The sequence below is a fragment of the Marmota monax genome, unplaced genomic scaffold (genome assembly GCF_021218885.2).
Source record: "Marmota monax isolate L192 unplaced genomic scaffold, Marmota_monax_Labrador192_F-V1.1 WCK01_AAM20220418_F8-fsc00378, whole genome shotgun sequence".
Taxonomy (NCBI): domain Eukaryota; kingdom Metazoa; phylum Chordata; class Mammalia; order Rodentia; family Sciuridae; genus Marmota; species Marmota monax.
In genome coordinates, this window is record NW_026693516.1 from 521,920 (window position 1) to 543,626 (window position 21,707).

Consider the following 21,707-nt stretch of genomic DNA (forward strand, 5'->3'; position numbering starts at 1 on the left):
TCAAATTGTCACCAGATGTGACAAATGTGTGTATACACACATATGTGTATATTACATACACACACACACACACACACACACACTCAAGCGGGATGAGAATATTTGGATGTATAAGAAAGAAATAAAAGGGCTTGGGGTTGTGGCTCAGAATCTTGAATCCATTCTGAGTTGACTTTTTGTATGGTACAGCTTACGGGTATACCCAGTGCCTCACACATGCACCAGTTCAGATTACACATGTGGATATCCATTTTTTTCCCTAACAACATTTTTGGTACTGGGGATTGAACCCAGGGACACGTAACCACTCAGCCATATCTCCAGCCCTTTTTATTTTTTTAATTTTGAGACAGGAAGAACATTTGGCATTATTTTTTTCCAGTTTTCTGTCTTTTATTAAAAGCAGGAAAGTAGCATTTAAATTTTATCATTGAGAAAATAAAGACTCCCAAATATAGTTCAGACATTGTAATAAAATCATTAATAACAGGGATTATGCCTGTGTCCTTGTCACCTAGCACATTGCCTGGCATGTCATAGTTACTCAGCACCTATTGAATAAAAAGCGTCTCCTTCAAACTAGGAAAAAAGGTTCAGTTAGTACGTCTGGTTGAGTAATTTGTGTGAATTTATAAAATATTGAAATTATTTATGTACTATAGCTTAACATACTGGAAAGTGGTTTATTAAAAAGAATTCCCATTTTACTACAATGTAATGATCAGATTTCTTTTTCTCTAGACACACTTCTCGTAAAAAAGCAACAGGCTTTGCTGCTGTTCATCAGTTATTTACGGAACGCTGGCCAACAACACCAGTCAACCGAAGTCTTAGTGGCACAGCTACTGAAAGAAATATTGATTTTGAACTTGATATACGGGTTGAAATTGATAGTGGAAAATGTGTACTCCACCCAACCACCCTTCTACAAGAACATGATGACATAAGTTTGAGAAGGTAAGAAGCTGATTGAAAGAGGTACATATGACTTCATGTGTTAGAAAATCTATTCACATATCACTGAATTACACCCACCTTTTCCCCCAGTCTCAAAATGCAGATTTTAAAAGTAGGTGATCATTCGTCTATTGAAGGGCATCTAGGTTGGTTCCACAGTCTTGCTATTGTGAACTGTGCTGCTATGAACATCGATGTAGCAGTGTCCCTGTAGCATGCTCTTTTTAGGTCTTTAGGGAATAGACCAAGAAGGGGAATAGCTGGGTCAAATGGTGGCTCCATTCCCAGCTTTCCAAGAAATCTCCATACTGCTTTCCAAATTGGCTGCACCAATCTGCAGTCCCACCAGCAATGTACAAGTGTACCCTTTTCCCCACATCCTCGCCAGCACTTGTTGTTGTTTGACTTCCTAATGGCTGCCAATCTTACTGGAGTGAGATGGTATCTTAGGGTGGTTTTGATTTGCATTTCTCTGACAGCTAGATGTGGCATTTATACACAATGGAGTATTACTCTGCATTAAAAAATGACAAAATCATAGAATTTACAGGGAAATGGATGGCATTAGAGCAGATTATGCTAAGTGAAGCTAGCCAATCCCTAAAAAACAAATGCCAAATGTCTTCTTTGATATAAGGAGAGTAACTAAGAACAGAGTAGGGACGAAGAGCAGGAGAAGAAGATTAACATTAAACAGGGATGAGAGGTGGGAGGGAAAGGGAGAGAGAAGGGAAATTGCATGGTAATGGAAGGAGACCCTCAGGGTTATACAGTGGAGGAGGTAGAGAGAGAGGAGGGGAGGGGAGAGGTGGGGAGGGGGGAGGGTGGAGGATGGGAAAGGCAGCAGAGCACAACAGACACTAGTATGGCAGTTTGTAAATCAATGGATGTGTAACTGATGTGATTCTGCAATCTGTGTATGGGGTGAAGGTGGGAGTTCATAACCCACTTGAATCAAAGTGTGGAATATGATATGTCAAGAAATTTGTAATGTTTTGAATAACCCACAATAAAAAATTAAAAAAAAAAAAGAAGCTGCAAAAAATAAATAAATAAATAAAAGTAGGTGATCATAATTGTAGAGGCCAAGTGATTATTTGCATAACATATAATTTTAAAAAATTAAATGCATAGTATTTTCTGGCAACTGGAAGTGAATGTCTGATTTAGAGTCTGGCAAATCTGTTAATTAAAATAGTTGTACCTTTATGATTCTTCTTTAAATAAGCATGAATTTTTTAGTGTCTGTCCTTGTACTGTGTATATTTCTATTTTAAAGAACAGTTCAACACTGGATTAGTGAGAGTTTTGATGAGTTCATAAGGAAATAAGAAAGACTGGAAAACAGTTGTGCAGTAAGGCCTCATTAGGCTGGACTGAGTTCAGGGTATAACTGTAATTTTACCATTTGCTTCCAGTCATTAACTAATGATGACATAAACAGATTTAACATTAGATTATTTTTTTTTACATTTTTCCCTGATCTAAAAATGAACTATTTAAAAAACAACAACAACAAAAAAAAAAAAAACAAGAATAGCAGAAGGCTGACAGCTGTCAAAATGGGATAATGGGCATGTGGGATTTCATTATACCATGTTCACTTTTGTAAACTGTCCTGTTTACTGTTTGAAATTTTTCATAAGCAAAACATTTAAAAGCCTTTTATTATCTAATTAAGCTTTTATAAAAATGAGAGAAAATAGACACTTTTTAAAATTTTTTAATTTTTTTTAATTGTCAATGGACCTTTATTTTATTTATTTATATGTGGTGCTGAAAATCAAACCCAGTGCCTTACACATGCTAAGTAAGCACTGTACCACGGAGCTACAACCTCAGCCCAGCCCAAAATAGAAACTTTAAACAGTTAAAATCTGTTACAGATGTAATAGTAATTATAAAAAGAATGACTTTTATTGGAATAAACTAATCCATAATTAGCTTTCAGCCTATATAAATATGGGCAGTGTCGTTTGGTTCAGCCTGATGTGTTCAAATGAAACAGCTGTGACCCTAGGAAAGAAGTCACTACCCCCTGTGGCTATGGAATGAGCATACTTTTGCTTCTTAAATGGAGGATAGCATTTTATTTTCTATTTGACAAAAGAGGAGGAGATAAATGTGTCCTTTTTTAAAAAGATAAAACATTTTTTTCCCACATAGGAGTTATGATCGAAGTTCCAGGAGCTTAGATCAGGATTCTCCTTCAAAAAAGAAGAAATTTCAAACTAATTATGCTTCCACCACCCATCTAATGACTGGCAAGAAAGTGCCATCCTCTCTGCAGACCAAGCCCAGTGACTTGGAAACAACAGTGTTCTACATTCCTGGAGTTGATGTGAAGGTAAAAACCTAGATGTTTAGGACAAGAGATCAAAGTGGATGACAGTGGTACTTTTTTTCTATTATTTATATTCTTCTTTTTCTCTGGATATTAATGAGACTTTCTGACTTTTTTTTTTTTTTTTTTTTTTTTGCTTAAAATGTATTCTGAACATAAGAGCATCTAAGTTATAGGCTTCATCTCTACAGCTTTTTCCATGAAAATTTGGCAGAGAGAAGTTATCTTTTTTTAAATATCAGTATCATATCATACTTGCTAAACCTTGCCTAGTGCAACTTTATTGAGCAACTATTTTTTTAGATTCTAGAATTATATAACTGTAGTTTACTAGACTGAAAAGAACTTCTAACGATCTAAAGTGATCTTTCCAGTTTTAAAAATAAAAGGCATATAGTCTTTCCAGGATTGCAGATCTCACATGTAAAAGCTAGAACTGCGTTTCTGGACTCCTGAGCCAGTGTTCTTTCTACTACCTTTTTATATTTCATGGTTTTTCCTCATCTGATACTGTTTCAATTTTGAAAGTGTATCTTTTTTTCAATACAGTTGCACTACAATTCTAAGACTCTAAAGACTGAATCACCTAATGCTTCCAGAGGGTCTTCCTTGCCAAGAACACTCTCCAAAGAGTCCAAGCTGTATGGTATGAAAGATAGCGCGACATCTCCTCCTTCTCCTCCTTTACCTTGCACTGTCCAGAGCAAGACTAACACCTTACTTCCTCCCCAACCCCCACCTCTCCCCTCAGGTATTTAGAATATACTCTACTTTTTAATCATTTTTTTCTTAATTTTCAGTCATCCTACTTGCTCTGTTGAGACTTTCAAATTCACATTTAAGGAAAAGAACATAGACTTGTAAATAATGACTGTGCAAAATTCACAGATAGAAATCTGGGCCAACTATTTGTGGCTGTTTCTCAAATTTGATGTTACTTTAGAACATCAGTTTTAATCTTGAGGTAGTTCAATAGCTCAAATTTTTGTTCAGTATATATTTAGGAAAGAGTGGTTCTGTGTAGTTCAGATTTGGGAGATCTGGTAAGTTATCAAACAAATAATTTAAGACAATTTGATTTAACTGCATTTATCAGTTATCTGTTATGAGATAACAGATTACCCCAAATTTAGTGATTTTTATAATCTCAAACACAGTTTCTATTGATGAGCAATGCCACCCAGTTTGGCTTGGGGGATCTGACATGTGGTCTTCCATAAGGTTGGAGTCAAGATGTTGTCCAGGCCTGCAGTCACCTGAATGGGGTCTAGGGCTGGAGAATCTGCTCCCATTATGTTCTAGTCATGTGGCAGCTAATAGGCACCTTGATTCCACGCCTTGAGGCCTTTCTCCTGGCTGCTGAGTGTCTATAAGACGTTGCAGTTAATCTCCCTCAAAAAAAAATGATCCAGAAGAGAGCAGGGCTCAGTGTGCAATATCTTTTATGGTGTGGCCTCAAAAACCGTACAACATCACTTTTGCAATCTTACTGATGAGACAGGTCATTAGTGAGGGAACAAGGGTATGAACACTGGGAGCAAGGATAGTTGCGTATCATCCTGGAGTCTGCCTACCACATAGCACACGAATGATACCTTAGATCCATGGTAAAATTTCCAAAAGAGGGACTACCAAACATTTGTCACTGGGAAGACAACTCGATATATGAACCTTTTACGAGTCAGTAAAGAATCATGATGACAATGCCTAATATTTTTATATCACTTTTCAGTTGCCAAGTCTCATCTGTATTCATTGCAAATATTAGAATCCTGTTTTATAAATGAGGAAATTTAAGGCTTGGGTTGTGAACATCTGTTCTAAATTTACACAGCTAGTAAATGTTTGTAGTGGAAACCTAAGCTAAGTCTTTATTAGATATTCCTACTCATTCTACCGAAGTGGAAATATTTAGTTAAGGAAGAATGAAAGAAAGATAGCATCATATGTTAAGAAGCTTTATAACTGCATACAGGCTAAGCATAGGAAAGCCTGAAAATAGTGACATTTTTCCTTACTTGCCACTAAATATTGTAAGTCAAGTTTCTCTGTATCTTCTTAAATAGACAAAAGGACTAATCTAACCAAAAACATAGCAAAGTATAAAATTGAAAAATTGAACCAGAATTTGTGACCTAGAGCAAGTAAGAATAACCATTGTGTTGTGCATCATTAATGATCATTGTATTCTAACATTAATGTATCATTTCCATCAACCTGCTATTTTTATTGTTTTCTTCTGTGCTTTTAAATAAGGTACTTTACCTGATTAAACTGTCATATAATTCTGCTGTATCACAAAATTCATATCTTTTATTGGAACATTTTATTAAATTTCCTTAAGTGTACCTAATATTTACAAATGTTTTAGCCAAAGGAAAAGGAAGTGGAGGAGTAAAAACAGCCAAGCTCTATGCCTGGGTAGCACTTCAATCATTGCCAGAGGAAATGGTTATTAGTCCCTGCTTGTTGGACTTCCTGGAGAAGGCTCTAGAAACAATCCCAATTACTCCAATCGAAAGGAATTATACAGGTAAGCACCATCCTTATGTACTCACTTCATTGTTACCTGTGTTTTGGGACCCCATTGCTTAGCAGTGTTTGTTAATGCTATTACATATTACAATACATTCAGTTATAATTAAATAGATAAAAGAATTACAGAGCTGAAAAATTCCCTGAGAGATGATCTGATCCTCATTTCCTTATGAAAATGGTTCAGTCCTATGAGGTTTTATGATTTCCCCAGGGCCATAGCTAATGGATGACAAGGTCCACAAAAACAACCTCAGGTTCTACGTTAGAGTGTCCTTGAGGGCAAAGGTATAATAACTATTTCCTTTGTGTACTTTGAGTGGCAGGGGAGTTTCTTTGGGAGACTGAGCAAGAGGTTTGAGGAGGGGAAGATGTATAGAATGGTGAGCTTCAAAAGCAAACGTTCTGGGTATTCTGGCCTCTGAGCTGAGCAATGAATATAAGAGAAAAGAATCTTACAATAGTTGGCTCTTGATCAAACAATAAAACTTAAAACTAAATATTTTAACAGCTGTTAGCTCACAAGATGAAGACATGGGGCATTTTGAAATACCAGATCCTATGGAAGAGTCAACAACATCACTAGTGTCATCCTCAACGTCAGCATACTCTTCCTTCCCTGTGGATGTCGTGGTGTATGTGCGAGTTCAGGTGATAAGCTTCATTTATGGCTTTTCAAAGAAAAATGTTTTCCTTAAGTTTATTTCAACATTATTTCCCTTTGAAGTTTTCTTAGCCATAGGCTTTTGGACCTTTAATAAATTTATGATGGTTTAGAGTTTGCCTGAACTTTGAGAAGTATGTAAAATTTTATGTGTAACTCTACTTTGTTTCTGAAATGTTTCATAGATCATTGGATTTTTCAAATTTAGATCTCATACTTTTGTGGCAAAAATTTAAATACACGTTAAAATCCCTTTAAAATATTTTATGCCTTTTTATTGTACACATTTAGTTCTTACCATGTGATACAAACTATTAAGATATAAGGTCACAACAGTACCTTTGTTTGGATTTCTGCTGAGTTAGGTCATTTTATTTAATATTTTATTCTAAAACACAGTCCTAGCAAATTTACTCCTTTGGAAGTAAAATTATTGAGGAGGAGTTGAAAACCTCTAAACCTCTCAGTTTGGTTTATCTCAACTAAAATTTTATAATCAAGCTAAAGAAGAAAAGCAATGCTGAAGGTGATCTGTTCCAGCTGTTTCTTACAATAGCGGTAGGCCAAAAGGTCTTCAGTGTGTAATTCTGGAGGTTTGCACTCACTTTTTTGAAGGTCTGAAGAAAACACATGAGTAAAGAGTTTAGGGTAAATAAAACCTTTGTTACTAATAAAATGGTGGGTTTTTTTTCAAATTTTAATATAAATGAGATTACTTCTTTTTTAAAAGACTGGATTAAGAGCAGGTGTAACATAAGGATAAATATTTTCAAGAGTTCTGAATTATCTCGATGTCTAAATGTTGCTCAGAGATGACTCTTCCGATATTTAGCTTTTCAAAAAGGACACCATTTTGTGAATATACTTTGGCTCGTGGATCATGTTTCTGAAAAAGTGATGATGTTAAACATAACCCTTGTAAGTGTCAAATGAGTAGACATGATAAGCTTGGTGTGAGTGGACTAGAATGGAATTTGAATGTGACATCTGGAGTCCAACAGGAAACTTTTTAACTATATGGTTCCTGGAAACCTTTTCTGGCTTTTTGCTGCTGGTAGCCCTCGCAGATCAAGTTTAGCTGCTTGCCAGTGTCGAGAGTAGAGTGCATGCTGAAGCTGCCGTCCCTGGACTTGGTGTTCTCCTCCAACCGAGGGGAACTGGAGACTTTGGGTACAGCATATCCCACAGAGACCTTGTCCCCCGGGGGCACTGCTCCTCAGAGTGGAACAAAGACTTCTGCTAGCAAAACTGGAATACCAGGTAAGCAAACATTGTTTTATTTCTCTGGTATAAAGCCAAATATGACATTTGAATCAATGTTATAATAGTAATTAACATGTTTTAAATTTTGAAAAGGAGACTATTTAAGAATTAGAATATTTCTAAAAAATATATATATATATAGTAGACTAAAGTTTTAAGTATACTTCATGTGTTAGTAGAACTTGAGTACCGTTTAGTTTATGTTTTTAGCTAAGTAGCAATTAGATAGCATTTTGGTTTTGGTTTAAATGTACACACTATAAGCACTATGATGTGACTAGTATGTCATCACACATTCAAAGTTTGGAAAGTTTTCTTTGATGCCAAGTTAGATTTTAATTTAAGAATAGTCAATGTTACAAATGGAAAATAAGAGACATACTGTTGTTTATAAAGATTTCTTATCATGCTGTGTCAAAATTGTGTTAGGTAACATATTTTTTAAATGGCAAATTGTGTTGTCTGGTTCTTGTTTGTTGTATCAAAAGTGGTTTTTTGGGGTTTTTGTTTTTTTGTGGTGCTGGGAATTGGGCATGGAGGTCCTTGTGCATGTGAGGCAAGCACTTTACTAGCCCCAAAACTTTTGTTTTTAAAATATGACTGATGATTTCCTGATGAGATAGATACACCTCAGTAAAATCTCAGTGCCATTTCTACCCTAAAAATTATGTAGTGGTCACAAATGTAAATGATAAAGAATTTACTGAACATTTTTAAAGCAAGAGACCAGATTGAATGAAAGTTGATAGGAAATATTGTTTGCACAGTGGTTCGTAACGGGGTCTGGGATGTTTGGCAGTGTGGGAGGCAATATGAATTTTCTTAGTTACAGCCTTTGACTTGAAGCTAGTGGGGAAGTGGGGTGCTGCTTAAATGCCCTGTAGTGTCACCACAATTCCTCCCTCCCAGAGAGATATCTGGTCTCAAATGTCAGTAATGTCAACATCAAGAAAGCATGCATTAGAGTAAAAAGTATAAAAACCTATTCTCCAGTTTTGAGAACGGCATGAAGACAGGGGAGAGGTGCCACGTCCAGCACGCCGTTAATTCAGAAACCCGAGGGGTGGTGGGGGATAAAGACAAGACAAACAGACACACCTAGGGAGAAAAAGCCGGGGCCAGGTGGGTGACCAAGCCCTGGTGAAGCTTGACTGACTCTGAGATAGCTCAGCATGTTTATTATATAGTTTCCTCATCAAAAGGTTAATTATGGGAAAGTTTCAGCAAAGCCGGTAATCTGAAGGACGCAGGACTGGCAAGACATTAGGATCATCTTGTTTTGTTCAGAATCCTCTATCCCCTGGACAATGTGCTGAACTCAAGGCCTTGACTGATAGAGCCACACATCTTTGCATGTAGCCACCCCTGGCCACTGTTGCCATAGCAACCGGAACATCCTGGCCTGCACCTTTGCACAAGTAGCTACCAGTACAGATGCAGCCATGGGAGTCAGACAGGCCATGATTTATATCACCAAACTCCACAGAGAGGGAAACAGCTTTCTGATTTTGAAGGAAAACAACAACAACAACAACAACAAACTGGGGGTCCTGTTTTTTGAGCAGTTATCTTAGGTTCAGAACTTTACCCAAATAGTGTATCAAGCATCAATAGGAAAATGCTTTGTCTCTAGTATTTACCCACAATACTGGGGAAAGGGTTAAAACAAACATTTGTTTTGCTGTGTGAATCTTTGAAAGTTTTTACAACAAATTAAGGAAACTAAACTGTTGATTTCCTAGAAGCAAGGTTTTTGCTATTTGGTCACCCATTAGATTGAAATTCTTCTGCGGTTGTGAGATGTTACAGTGGTAGTGTTGGCTTTTTAAACCATATTTTCATAAATGTAATTACTCTTTATAAAATAATGGGGAAAACAGAATTATTACCAATGAAATGAAAGTAGGAAGTACCAGCCCTTGATCATAGGTTACCTGTGTCTCATCCACTCACTCTCCCACACTGTTGGAAGGATGTTATCTTTTTTCTCAGGCAAAAGTGAGATATGGTTTCTTCTTCTATATTACTCTTTAAAATTTGAAATATCAGAGGCATTTTCCCCAAATACAAAACATTTGTCTCTAAAGTAACTTTAACGGCTAGTTGATATCCCATAATTTTGATGATATGTTTGAGATTCCCTGGGTTTCTTGTTTTACTTGAATTTTAAAAATAATATTTAAATGAACATTTTTGCATACGAATATTTACAAACAAATTTTTAAAGGGAGAATTTCTGTGTTGGACAGTGTGAACATTTTTTAAGTGATAGGTTTTACTGTCCAGTAAAACACATGTGTGAGAATATCAAGCTCACTGTACTATTCCCAAAGCTTTTATCTTTAATCATTGTCAATGTGATGGAGTAAAATGGGATTTTTATTATATTAATTTGCATTATATTGCTTTATTGGCCATGGGGGAGGGGTTTGTAAAAAGTGCCAGGTTATTTCTCTTAGAATGTTCACCTTTCTTCGTGACAATGTCATAAGCACTGAAATTATTACAGGAGTATTGTACAGACACACAGTGCCAAGAATGTATAGAGAAAGGACCATGACGCAACAACTCTGTTTATGCCTGCATTTTAGGTTGCTTTAGAAAATAACAAAAATGAAATGCCACCCCTCATTTTATAAAAACATTCAGTAAGGAATGATGATGAGAGTAAATTGTAGGTGTGATGAAATCCTTTCCTTGAAAGGATCTTTACTGAATGTGTGTGCAGGTCAGTGCTAAGAATTATATGTACACACAGAACACAGCTAATTGAGATGGTCCTGCTGAAGGGACAGATAAGAGCCAAGCACACAAGCTCATTTTAGGTGGAAATGTGAAGCAGATATGATTCAGCCAAGCAGAAGGTTGGAGGACTGAGCTCTGCAGGTGGAGAGTTACTAGTCCATGATGCAGGAAGGACCTTTGGCAACTTTGGAAAATTGGAAGGAACTCTGGAAAGTCAGAAAGAAGTCTGGTCTGGAGGTGGATTTTGGAGTCATCAACCAAATCATATGGTGTATTGTTTCATATTTTCATGTTTAAAGCATATTTGGAATTATCCTATCCTTCCTTGGTAAATGTCTAAGAGAAAGAGCTTTTTTACTTTCTGCCTTTGCATGTCCTGTACTTAGACCACTGTTAGCTACTAAAATGTGGACTCCAGCTATATGATATGGATTTTTTCCCAGTTTGCTCTCCCTCTGTGCTTAAACTCAACTCTGGGGCTCTTCCATTGCCTCTTTCCAGTGGAGCTAAGAAATAGGAAACTGTATAATCTGCCAGAAACACATGTTAATTGTTGTTTTAAAGATGAACAGAGTAACCCGCCTTGATTTACATTGTAAAGTCAAGGGAAAATATGTCTAAGTCCTCATTTTGTTTTAGGGATTTAAGTCTATTGATACATTAGCGTTTGAAGGTTTCCATTTTATTTTCCTGTCATGTTTGGTATCTTGAAAATAAATAAGTAGCTTTTTAAGATTGTTATGGCTTAAAGACACTTTGGACTTTTCTGTTCACCTTAGGCTCATCAGGATTAGGCAGCCCTCTGGGCCGAAGTCGGCACAGCAGTAGTCAGTCGGATCTGACCATCTCCAGCAGCAGTTCCTCTGGCTTGAGCTTCACTGCGTGCATGTCCGACTTCTCCCTGTACGTGTTCCATCCGTATGGAGCAGGGAAACAAAAAACTGCTGTTTCTGGCCTCACACCTGGATCAGGAGGATTAGGTAAACTATGCATGTTTGATCTTTTTCAAATTTGTAGCATCTTTTCAAAAGCTTTTTCAGGCTTTTCAAGCTTTCTTTTCATAAATCATAATAATGGATATAAACTAAGATCAGAAGTTTTTTATATTTTATCTATTTGATAATATTAATTTTGTCCCTATTTCACATCTTGTAGAAATATGAAATAAAGAATTTGAGTAAATTAACTATATGTGGATTTTAAATTGAAAATATTTTCTACACAGTACAGTAATCTACTCAGAAATTAGAGCTTACGTGTTATGTTTAAATCTTACCAAATCCACATTTGTACGGGAAACTATATTCTTAATAAAGTAAAAATTTTAAGTGCCTCGGTCATGTTTGTTAATTTAAAATGAGAATTATTAATTAAGTCAATTATTTACTGAAATTAAATTTTAATGACATTTTCAAGTGCAGTCGAAACACTAAAAATGCATAAGATTTTGCTACGATTGGTTCAATTACATTTGGACAGATAATGAAGACACACATTCCATGTCAGTTCCAACTTTTGCCATTGAAGGAGGGGTTTTGAGAGTCCCTCATTCTGTGCGCCTGCTGGGAGGACACTGATGCTCTGCCACAGCCACTAGCTCATCTAAGTGATTGGGGTTGATGGCATACTGCAGTGTGGGGGATCGGCTTCATCTAGCTGGATGACCTTGTGTGTATATAGGTGTGGGGTTTTTTTGTTGTCGTTTTTTAGGTAACGTGGATGAGGAGCCCACTTCAGTCACTGGTCGAAAAGACTCACTCAGTATAAACCTTGAATTTGTGAAAGTGAGTTTGTCTCGAATAAGGCGTTCAGGAGGTGCCTCATTTTTTGAAAGCCAATCTATAAGCAAGTCTACAAGCAAAATGGACACTACGCTAATAAATATATCTGGTATATAGTTTTTTAAAATTTAATTAAGGTATTGTTTTCCAGAATTAATAGTGACCTCTGCTTTCACCATTTAAATATGAAACATGCTTAATAGCAAGCTTTAGGGCAAGGCAAACTCAGGGGGAAATGGGCTCAGACCCCAGTGCTGTCTTCAAGTGTATCAGTGCGGGCAGTATTGGCACTGTCGTTTTTAGTTAAAAAGACATTAGGCAAAGCCAAAATAGGCCTGATTAGATAACTGAAATGCTTCTTCACTTCCTCTCTACCATGAATTGGTAACATTTCTGACTTTTCATTTGTTCGTTGGATTTTCTAATTGTAAATGCTTAAAACATTTCCTTGGTATCAGGGTCTCGACTTGGGAGCATGGGTGTTGCCAGCTTAGTCACTAGCTATAGTATAGTATATGGGAGACCACTCATTTTCTTTAAATTGTGACTTGAGTATTTTAAATTAAATGCATATGGAATATTTTGAAAAAATCAGAAAACTGTGATTACTGATCTCAGTGTGATGTGTGCATGCAACCCAGTCTTCACTCAGCAAACACCAAGCCTGTGTTCCACAGGGTTTGTTGGCCAGGCACTCTGCTGGGCAGCTGGGGAGCAGGCATGAGTAGAGCAAGGTCTCATGCAGACAGACAGACAGCAGCACAGGACAGTGATGCTATAGCAGAGGTGTGTACAAAGAGGAGGAAACAATAAATTCTCTTTTATGTGTGATTAAGGGAGGCTTCACTAAGGAAATGATACTGGGGCAAGACCTGGAAAGTTGAGAAATGTTCTCAAAGGAAGCAACACAGTATTCAGTGTCACAGGAGAATCAGAATAGGATGCCTTTGGAGCATACTTTGTTTGCTGTGACTGAAGCACAGGGCAAACTCATCATTTAAGGTCCAAAAGGAGAAAGGATTGGATAGAGATAGAGTCAGTAATGTAGATCAAGATCAGAATTTGGAAGGTGATCATTAGGAATCAGGTTCTGATCCTGGCAGTGAGAAGACATTAGAGGCTTTTACAAAATGGGATGATCTTAGAGAGTTTTGTGGTAGCAAGAAAGACAGGAGGGGAAAGATTGCTTGAGGCTATTGAATCTCACCAAACAATAGTAAATGGAAGCCTGAGTTGTGGCAGTGAGAGCGGAGAGCAGGGAATGGCTCAGGAGGATGCAGGAGAACCTTCAGCCTGAAGACAGGCTGCTAAGGAGCAGTGGAGGGGATGGTGAGCCTCAGGCTTTAAGCCCAGGTGATCAAAAAGAAATTGATCAGTGGTAGAGCACCTGCCTAGCACATGTGATTCACTGGGTTCAATCCTCAGCACCACATAAGAATAAATAAATAAAATAAAGATATTGTGTCCATCTATAACTAAAATATTTTTTAAAAGGGGTATTGATACCACTAACTTAGATTGAAATAAAATGGACAGAAAAGAAGGAATTCCTGTGGGACATATAAGGGGCTGGGTTGGAGTGGCTGGGGCCAAGGCTGGCTCAGGGCCTCGTGGGCACATGTGTCCTGCAGAAGCTGCAGAAAGGGAAGAGGAACACGTACATTAGGAGTGGAGTGCTCAGAGAAGAACCCTCCAGAAGGAAATTAATGGTCCCTGCGCACAGCTCTTTAGGTTGCAGGTCCCTTTGAGGAAGGTGATATCCTAGCTCATCCTGTTGGTACATTTTGCATATTTGAGATAAGTCCTAGATTAAAGTGGAAAGCTGGCTGAGACTGTTTTCTGAGAACATCAAGACAGTGATAATATAATCCAACTTGCTATCACCTTAAAAGAGGAAGTGGAGCTAATAGTCCCATAATGCATTATTTCTATAATTGGTGGAAGGATATAATAACTTGTTAAGCATAATATATAGCTTATTTTGATATTTCATAAATTGATAATTTGATATTTTCATAAATTAAGCATAATTCATCTGTATGGTATATCTGATACCCTCCATGTAAAAATATTGAAAGTCTTGGAAATCTGTAAGTTCTAACAATTTTTATTCATGTATTAGCTGTTTGTGATATAGGGTCTGCCTCCTTTAAATATGATATGCGCCGCCTCAGTGAAATTCTGGCATTTCCGAGAGCCTGGTATAGAAGAAGTATTGCAAGACGTCTGTTCCTTGGAGATCAAACAATAAATTTGCCAAGTAAGCTTGTTGTGTGGCTATAATTAGGTTGCTTTTAATTTTGGTTATAATAGTAGTAAGACCCATCCTTGATGACAGAAACTTTGTCCTCCTTGGTAAGTTGTACCATGTGATGCAGTCAGGCATTCGAAAACCATCTGTTGGGCCCTTCTAACATGTCAGGTACCAGGGGCACCATAGAATCAAACAGAAGTCTTGCCCTCTCAAATCACAGTGTAGCTGACATTTTATATTCTATAATAATTATGCTGTAATCATTATAAACTCTGGAAATGCAGAAATATATTTTTTAACTATCCAAATTAATTATGGTTATTTAAGGCATGGAAAACAAAAAAGTGTTGGGAACATGCTGCTGCTATGCTTTCGCTTGTCTCTTGTTCTAAGATAGTGTTGTAGGTTTTTGCTTAAGCAGATTTGTAGAAGTGTAGAATATGTTTAGCCTAATATAGTGGAAAATACAAGAAATGCTAGGACTGGGTCTATTTCCTCACCTGTATAATGGGCCCAGAAGACCTCTTTGCACTTTTCATAGAGTTATGTGAGAATTCAGTACTGTTTTTTTTTTTACAAACTGTAAATTGCCATCTACTTGCCAAATGGGGAACTAGAAGGAATGTGTAATGTGGCTAGAGATGGTGGATGAGTTAAGTTATTTGATAACATAGTAACTTTGCTCTGTTACTTTTGTATTTGCTTTTGTTTTCCACTCTTGCACTAGCTTCTGGGCCTGGAACACCTGATTCCATTGAAGGCGTAAGCCAGCACCTTTCCCCGGAATCATCAAGAAAAGCTTACTGCAGGACGTGGGAACAGCCAAGCCAGTCAGCCTCCTTCACCCACATGCCTCAGTCACCTAATGTATTCAATGAGCATATGACGAACAGCAGCATGTCACCAGGGACTACAGCACAGAGCCTGAAATCACCTGCTTCCATAAGGTCAAGAAGTGTGTCTGATTCTTCAGTTCCTCGAAGAGGTGACACTGCTCTCTTTATTACAGTAGCCCTCCAGTGTTCCCAGATAAAAATCTTAGTCACTCACAGACTCCTGCCCCAGTTGGTGGGGGATGCATTCTTGAGGCTTTTATGATAAGAAGTTAGGGAGAAAAAATCCACAGAAACAACAAATACCAAATACTTGAAAGTTCTGCCAGCAGAAGAGATCAATAGATGGCTTGTAGCTCCTTAAGGAACTAGGAAGAGAGGAAGACTATATTTGTGTGTTCCACATGGCACAGTTTTCAGAAATACACCTATAGTCTCATAAAACTCCCAGAAGATGCTTGGATGTTAAAAGTTAATCCTTGTATTTGTTTAGTCATTCTTTCATTCAATCAGTACTTTTTAAAACTGTATGTACTGGGCTGTGGCCTTGTACTTGTACCTCAACATATAAAAATGGGAGATGCAGTTCTGTCACCAGGTCAGATTAGGTATGAGCAAGTACAGGGTTTCTTTTACATATTGAGTTACTTTGAATGCAGAAGGCAGGTTCCCAGCCAGCCTCTGCATTTCAGAACGGTCCCTGCTGTTGAGTACTCTATTCGACAGCAGCATTGTAGGATTTTTCTCCTTGCTGAAGAAAGCCCGAGGGTGATGAGTGGTGTGTGCTCCTCTTCTGCGCACAGCCACATTCCTGCTGTGAAGCGGGCCATAGAGTCCTGTAAGCTTCCAAGAAGCAAGGTTGCTGGGCTTGGTAAGCATTTCACAAACGTGTTGTTACTTCAGAGGCAGTGTGACAGCTAATCCACATTAGGTTTCAGTATAGGAATGTCACATCTTTCCCTTTGGATCATGGAGATGAGAACGGTTTCTGCTTTGTAATGGACTTGGCACATATAGGAGCGAACATGTATTTCATTTTTCTATCTTCATTCAGATTCACTTTCGAAAACATCAACTCCTGTTAACAAATCAAACAAAGCAGCAAGCCAGCAAGGGACCCCGTGGGAGACACTTGTCGTGTTTGCCATCAACTTGAAACAACTGAACGTGCAAATGAATATGAGTAACGTGATGGGAAATACCACGTAAGCTATCAAGAGAGAAATGCAGTCGTTGTCATTGTCCTCAGAGTAAAGCAGCTCCACCCTTTGTGTAGTACTGAAGAGTTTGAGACAGTGCAGACACCAGCTAGAGATACAAATGCTTTCATCCTGAAAATGGCTTTATTGTAAGGATACCACAGTATAAAACAGCACAAAACCTGTTCCAAAAGGGGGTGGAAATTATAAGGAAAATAGAGTCAATTTCTACCTAGGAAGAAAGCTTCACCATCACTGTTACCAATAGTTTTTTAAGAACTGTTGTTTCATTGTCAAACTTAATCTTTTATTTATTAATCTGACTCCCTTTTTAATTTACCATATTGGCAACCATCTCTTTAACAATGCTTTTTCCTTTTTTCAGTTGGACAACTAGTGGTTTGAAGAGCCAAGGTCGTCTGTCAGTGGGAAGTAATCGCGATCGGGAGATCAGCATGTCTGTTGGGCTGGGGAGGTCACAGTTAGATTCTAAAGGAGGAGTAGTTGGAGGGACCATTGACGTCAATGCTTTGGAGATGGTTGGTATGTTGAAGTTTCTCGACTCTTGTAGCATACTTTTAAAAATTACATTGAAAAATGCTTTTTGAAAACTGATTTTTCCGTTTTCCCATAAATGTTTCTGTGGAAAGTAATTATGTTTTTATTTTAGCTCATATTTCTGAACACCCAAATCAGCAACCCAGTCACAAAATTCAGATTACCATGGGTTCCACTGAAGCTCGTGTGGACTACATGGGCTCAAGTATCCTCATGGGCATCTTCAGCAATGCTGACCTTAAGCTTCAAGATGAATGGAAAGTAAACTTATATAACACACTGGACTCAAGCATGACTGATAAAAGGTATATTGTTCTTTTTTTTTAAATACTAGGGATTGAACTCAGTGGTCTTTAACCACAGAGCCACATCCCCACACCTTTTTATTTATTGAGGCAGGGTCTTGCTAAGCTGCTTAGATTCTCACTAAGTTACTGAGGCTGGCTTTGAACCTATAATCCTCCTGCCTCAGCCTCGTGAGCTGCTGGGATTACAGGTGTGCACCATCACACCCAGCTCTGAACACTTTTGTGACTGTTTTTAATGCATTTTTTTTCACCCAGTGAGAAAAACACAGGCACTTCATATGTTGTGCAGAACAGTTTTATATTATGCAACTAATACAAATGAAAAAGTTGGGTGGGAAAGATAATTCTTCTTATATGTTTAAGTTATCTTCTGTGGGATATATGATAAAGATTATGTTTTATGTTCTAGTGAGATTTTTGTCCATGGAGATTTGAAATGGGATATTTTCCAAGTAATGATATCAAGATCAACAACACCAGACCTGATAAAAATAGGCATGAAGCTCCAGGAATTTTTCACACAACAGTTTGACACCAGCAAACGAGCTCTGTCTACTTGGGGACCAGTTCCTTATCTTCCACCAAAGACAGTGACTAACAACCTAGAGAAAAGTTCACAAGAACAATGTAAGAATTAGAATTAATTTTTTGTATATGCTTTATCTTTCACTAAATGTATTCTTTTTGTTTTTTCAATTTATTTTTTTCTACTTTGTTATACGTGATAGCAGGATGCCTTTCAATTCATGATACACAATGGAGCACAACTTTCCTTTCTCTGGTTGTACACGATGTAGAGTCGCACCACATGTGCAGTCATACATGTACCTAGGGTAATGATGTCCATCTCAGTCCACCATCATTCCTGCCCCCATGCCCCTTCCCCCATCCTCCCCTTTGCCCAGTTGAAGTTCCTCCATTCTTCTCATGCCTTCCCCCAACCCATTGTCAGTCAGCATCCACTTTTCAGAGAGAACAATTCAGCCTTTTGTTTTTTGGGATTGGCTTACTTTGCTTGGTATGATATCCTCTAACTCCGTGCAAATGTCATAACTTTATTCTCTTTTAATGCTGAATAATATTCCAATGTGTATATATACCACAGTTTCTTTATCTAGTTATCTATTGAAGGGCATCTAGGTTGGTTCCACAATTTAGCTATTGTGAATTGAGCTTCTATAAACATTGATGTGGCTGCCTGACTATAGTATGCTGATTTTAAGTCCTTTGGAGTGGGATAGCTGAATCAAATGGTAGTTCCATTCCCAGTTTTCTAAGGAATCTTCATACTGCTTTCCAGAGTGGTTGCTTTAATTTGCAGTGCCACCAGCAATGTATGAGTGTACCTTTTTCCCACATCAGTGATGAACCCTCTGAAAGAGAAATTAGAAAAACTACCTCATTCACAGTGGCCTCAAAGAAAATAAAATACTTGGGAATCAATCTAACAAAAGAGGTAAAAGGCCTATACAGTGAAAACTACAGAACACTGAAGAAACTGAAGAAGACCTTAGAAGATGGAAATATCTCCCATATTCTTGGATAGGAAGAATTAATGTAGTCAAAATGGCCATCCTACCAAAAGCATTATATGGATTTAATGCAATTCCAATTAAAATTCCAACAACATTCCTTATAGAAGTAGAAAAAGCAATCTACTTTCCAAATTTATTTGGAAAAACAAGAGACCCAGAATAGCCAAAGCAATCCTTAGCAAGAAGAGTGAAGCAGGAGGCATCACTATACCAGACCTTAAACTATACTACAGAGCTATAGTAATGAAAACAGCATGGTGTTGGCACCAAAATAGACCTGTAAACCAATGGTACAGAATAGAGGACACAGAGACAAACCCACATAAATACAATTATCATACCAAACACACCAAAAACATACATTGTATTCTTAATTAAAAATAATAATAATGTATAAGCCATATTTAGGAAGTATCCTGTAGCTCTTTATCCCGTTTACTCAGAAAGAGACTGACTTCCTACCTGCCAGTGAGTGAGAGGCCACTTGGGAAGTCATTGTCCTTATTGTCTCCTTCCCCTGTCACAGCTCATCTGCAGTCCTGCCCACCCCATGCCCCTAAGTATTGTTTATGACAGTGTCATGCTCTGGTTTGGAACACTGGCTGTGCATTCAAAATAGCTGAGTTTGGATTTATTAACTGATATTAGATTAATATTTTTCACTCAGTAATTCAGTAATTGGCAAATATTTTATTAAGCAAAAAACGTGTTTAGGTACTGTTCTAGTCACAAGAGATCTAGTAGTAGGTACAATCCCTGCCCTCATGAAGCTTATATTGTAATAGGAGAGACAGACCATAAATAATTTGCTAATTAAATATATGAAATAATTTAAGATAGAAGTGCTGAGAAAAGAACAAAGGGAAGAATATAGAAATAGAGACTAAAATCATGGCATTTGCAGGTAAATAAGATGGAGTTAGAGAATATGATGCTAAGTGAAGTTAGCCAATCCCAAAAAACCAAAGGCTGAATGTTTTCTTTGATATGCGGAGGCTGACTCATAATGGCAATGGAGGGGGGAGCATGGGAGGAATGGAGGAGCTTTAGATAGGGCAAAGGGGAGGGAGGGGAAGGGAGGGGGCAAGGGGGTAGGAATGATGGTGGAATGAGTTAAACATCATTACCCTAAGCACATGTATGAAGACACGAATGGTGGGGAAATACTTTGTATACAGTGACTTGAAAAATTGTGCTCTCTATGTTTAATATGAAATTAATTGCATTCTGCCATCATGTATAACAAATTAGAATAAATAAATAATGTTTTAAAAAAAGAAAATGCTAAGATATAAGGATAGCTACTTTAGAATGGGCAATCAGGGAAGCCTGTTCTGAAGTGAAATTTTGGTAGAAATGTGAATGAATGAAAGAGTGAAGCTGAGATCTGGAGGAAGAAAGTTCTTGGCACAGGGTTCATGGAGGGTCTAAAGCTCCTATCATGTGAACAGACTTGGTTCATTTGAAAACCATTAAGGCAGGCACTGTGGCAAGTGCCAGTGAGCAATGAGGAGAATGGTGAACATGAATTCAGAGGTGTTGACCACAGACAGGATTGTCAGTCATCAGTCATTGGAAGCTGTTGGAGTTTTGAACATATGTATTTTCACTTCTTAAAATATGCCTTTAAAAGCATCATTCTGGCCATGTGTGGAGCAGTTGAGAGTGGCAGTAAGGAGAGGTTTCAGTAGTTACCATTGTTAAGTGTGTACTCCTATTTCCACCCTAAGGCGGCCACTGCATGAGTCCAAGCAAGAGGTGATGGTGACTTTAACTGGGCTAACAGTGGTAAAAGGAAAAAGTGGTAAAATCTAGAAGTAGGGTATTCTGTAGGACAAGTAGCTAATAACTTTTTATCACAGAAGTATTATATGAGCATTGAAAAAATAAAACTGAAAACTACAATCAAAAAATGAAAACATTGTATTCCACACACAAATTGACTCTGTGAACAATTTAGAGCACACACTTGGATATTTTTCTGTGCATCTATGTACCTATGTATACGTTTTACAAAAATGTCATTAATATTGTTTTATTACCCTTTCCTAATTAACAGTCTCCAACTTTCCATTTTGCTTATTATGTATGTCCTATGGCACATTCAAATTTCTGTGACTGACCTGAAAAAAAAAAAAAAATCCTTTTACAAGTGGTCCACCCAAGTCAGTATATCCAGTTCAAGATATAAGTTTGGATCTGGTTGTTCTCTTCCTTTACTCTCTCATTTGGTAAGGTTGCTTTTTGTGTGACCCAGCTTGTTAAAGGGACCTGGCTACTTGTCCTTCAGAATACCCTACTTCTAGATTTTTGTCAGTGTCTTTCTTGTGGTTGCATTAATATTGTCCTCTAATCCCTATATAAACTAGTGTTGATACCAGGCATTTACCAATTGGGGGATGTTCTATAACATGTCCTTGTTATGAAAAACAATCATCAGGTATAGGCAATTATTTTAGATTAAAGAAAACTAAATACAGTGCATGATCCTTTATTAAATCCTATATGAAAGGTGTGGGGAACAAGCAAAAAGAACATCCTAGAATAAGTGGAAAATAGAAATATGAATTTGGTGTCTGCTTTGTGCATCTCAGATTTTAATTTGCATCTAAAACCTTTTTACAATGCAGATCTGAAGCAGTAGGCATGAAATAGACTTGATAATCTGCATTTCTAATAAGCTCCCTATGCTCCTACTCCTAGCCTCACTTCAAGCAGAGTAGGCAGGGTG

At 37.5% G+C, this 21,707-nt stretch overlaps 1 protein-coding gene across 12 annotated transcripts in view; it reads left to right on the top strand.

Moving 5' to 3' along the window:
* Positions 1-21,707, top strand: part of Bltp1 (bridge-like lipid transfer protein family member 1) — a 209,922-nt gene that overhangs the window by 177,554 nt on the left and 10,661 nt on the right. For 11 of the 12 annotated variants that reach the window (XM_058583669.1, XM_058583667.1, XM_058583668.1 and 8 more), the window contains 14 exons: positions 742-957; positions 3,124-3,304; positions 3,851-4,052; positions 5,673-5,834; positions 6,348-6,487; positions 7,559-7,760; positions 11,288-11,488; positions 12,219-12,398; positions 14,412-14,549; positions 15,271-15,528; positions 16,431-16,581; positions 16,961-17,118; positions 17,246-17,438; positions 17,851-18,068. In XM_058583669.1, coding sequence (XP_058439652.1) covers positions 742-957; positions 3,124-3,304; positions 3,851-4,052; positions 5,673-5,834; positions 6,348-6,487; positions 7,559-7,760; positions 11,288-11,488; positions 12,219-12,398; positions 14,412-14,549; positions 15,271-15,528; positions 16,431-16,581; positions 16,961-17,118; positions 17,246-17,438; positions 17,851-18,068 — 2,600 coding nt within the window. The remainder of the gene's footprint in view (positions 1-741; positions 958-3,123; positions 3,305-3,850; positions 4,053-5,672; positions 5,835-6,347; positions 6,488-7,558; positions 7,761-11,287; positions 11,489-12,218; positions 12,399-14,411; positions 14,550-15,270; positions 15,529-16,430; positions 16,582-16,960; positions 17,119-17,245; positions 17,439-17,850; positions 18,069-21,707) is intronic. The other variant, XM_046458461.2, reaches the window with a different exon arrangement.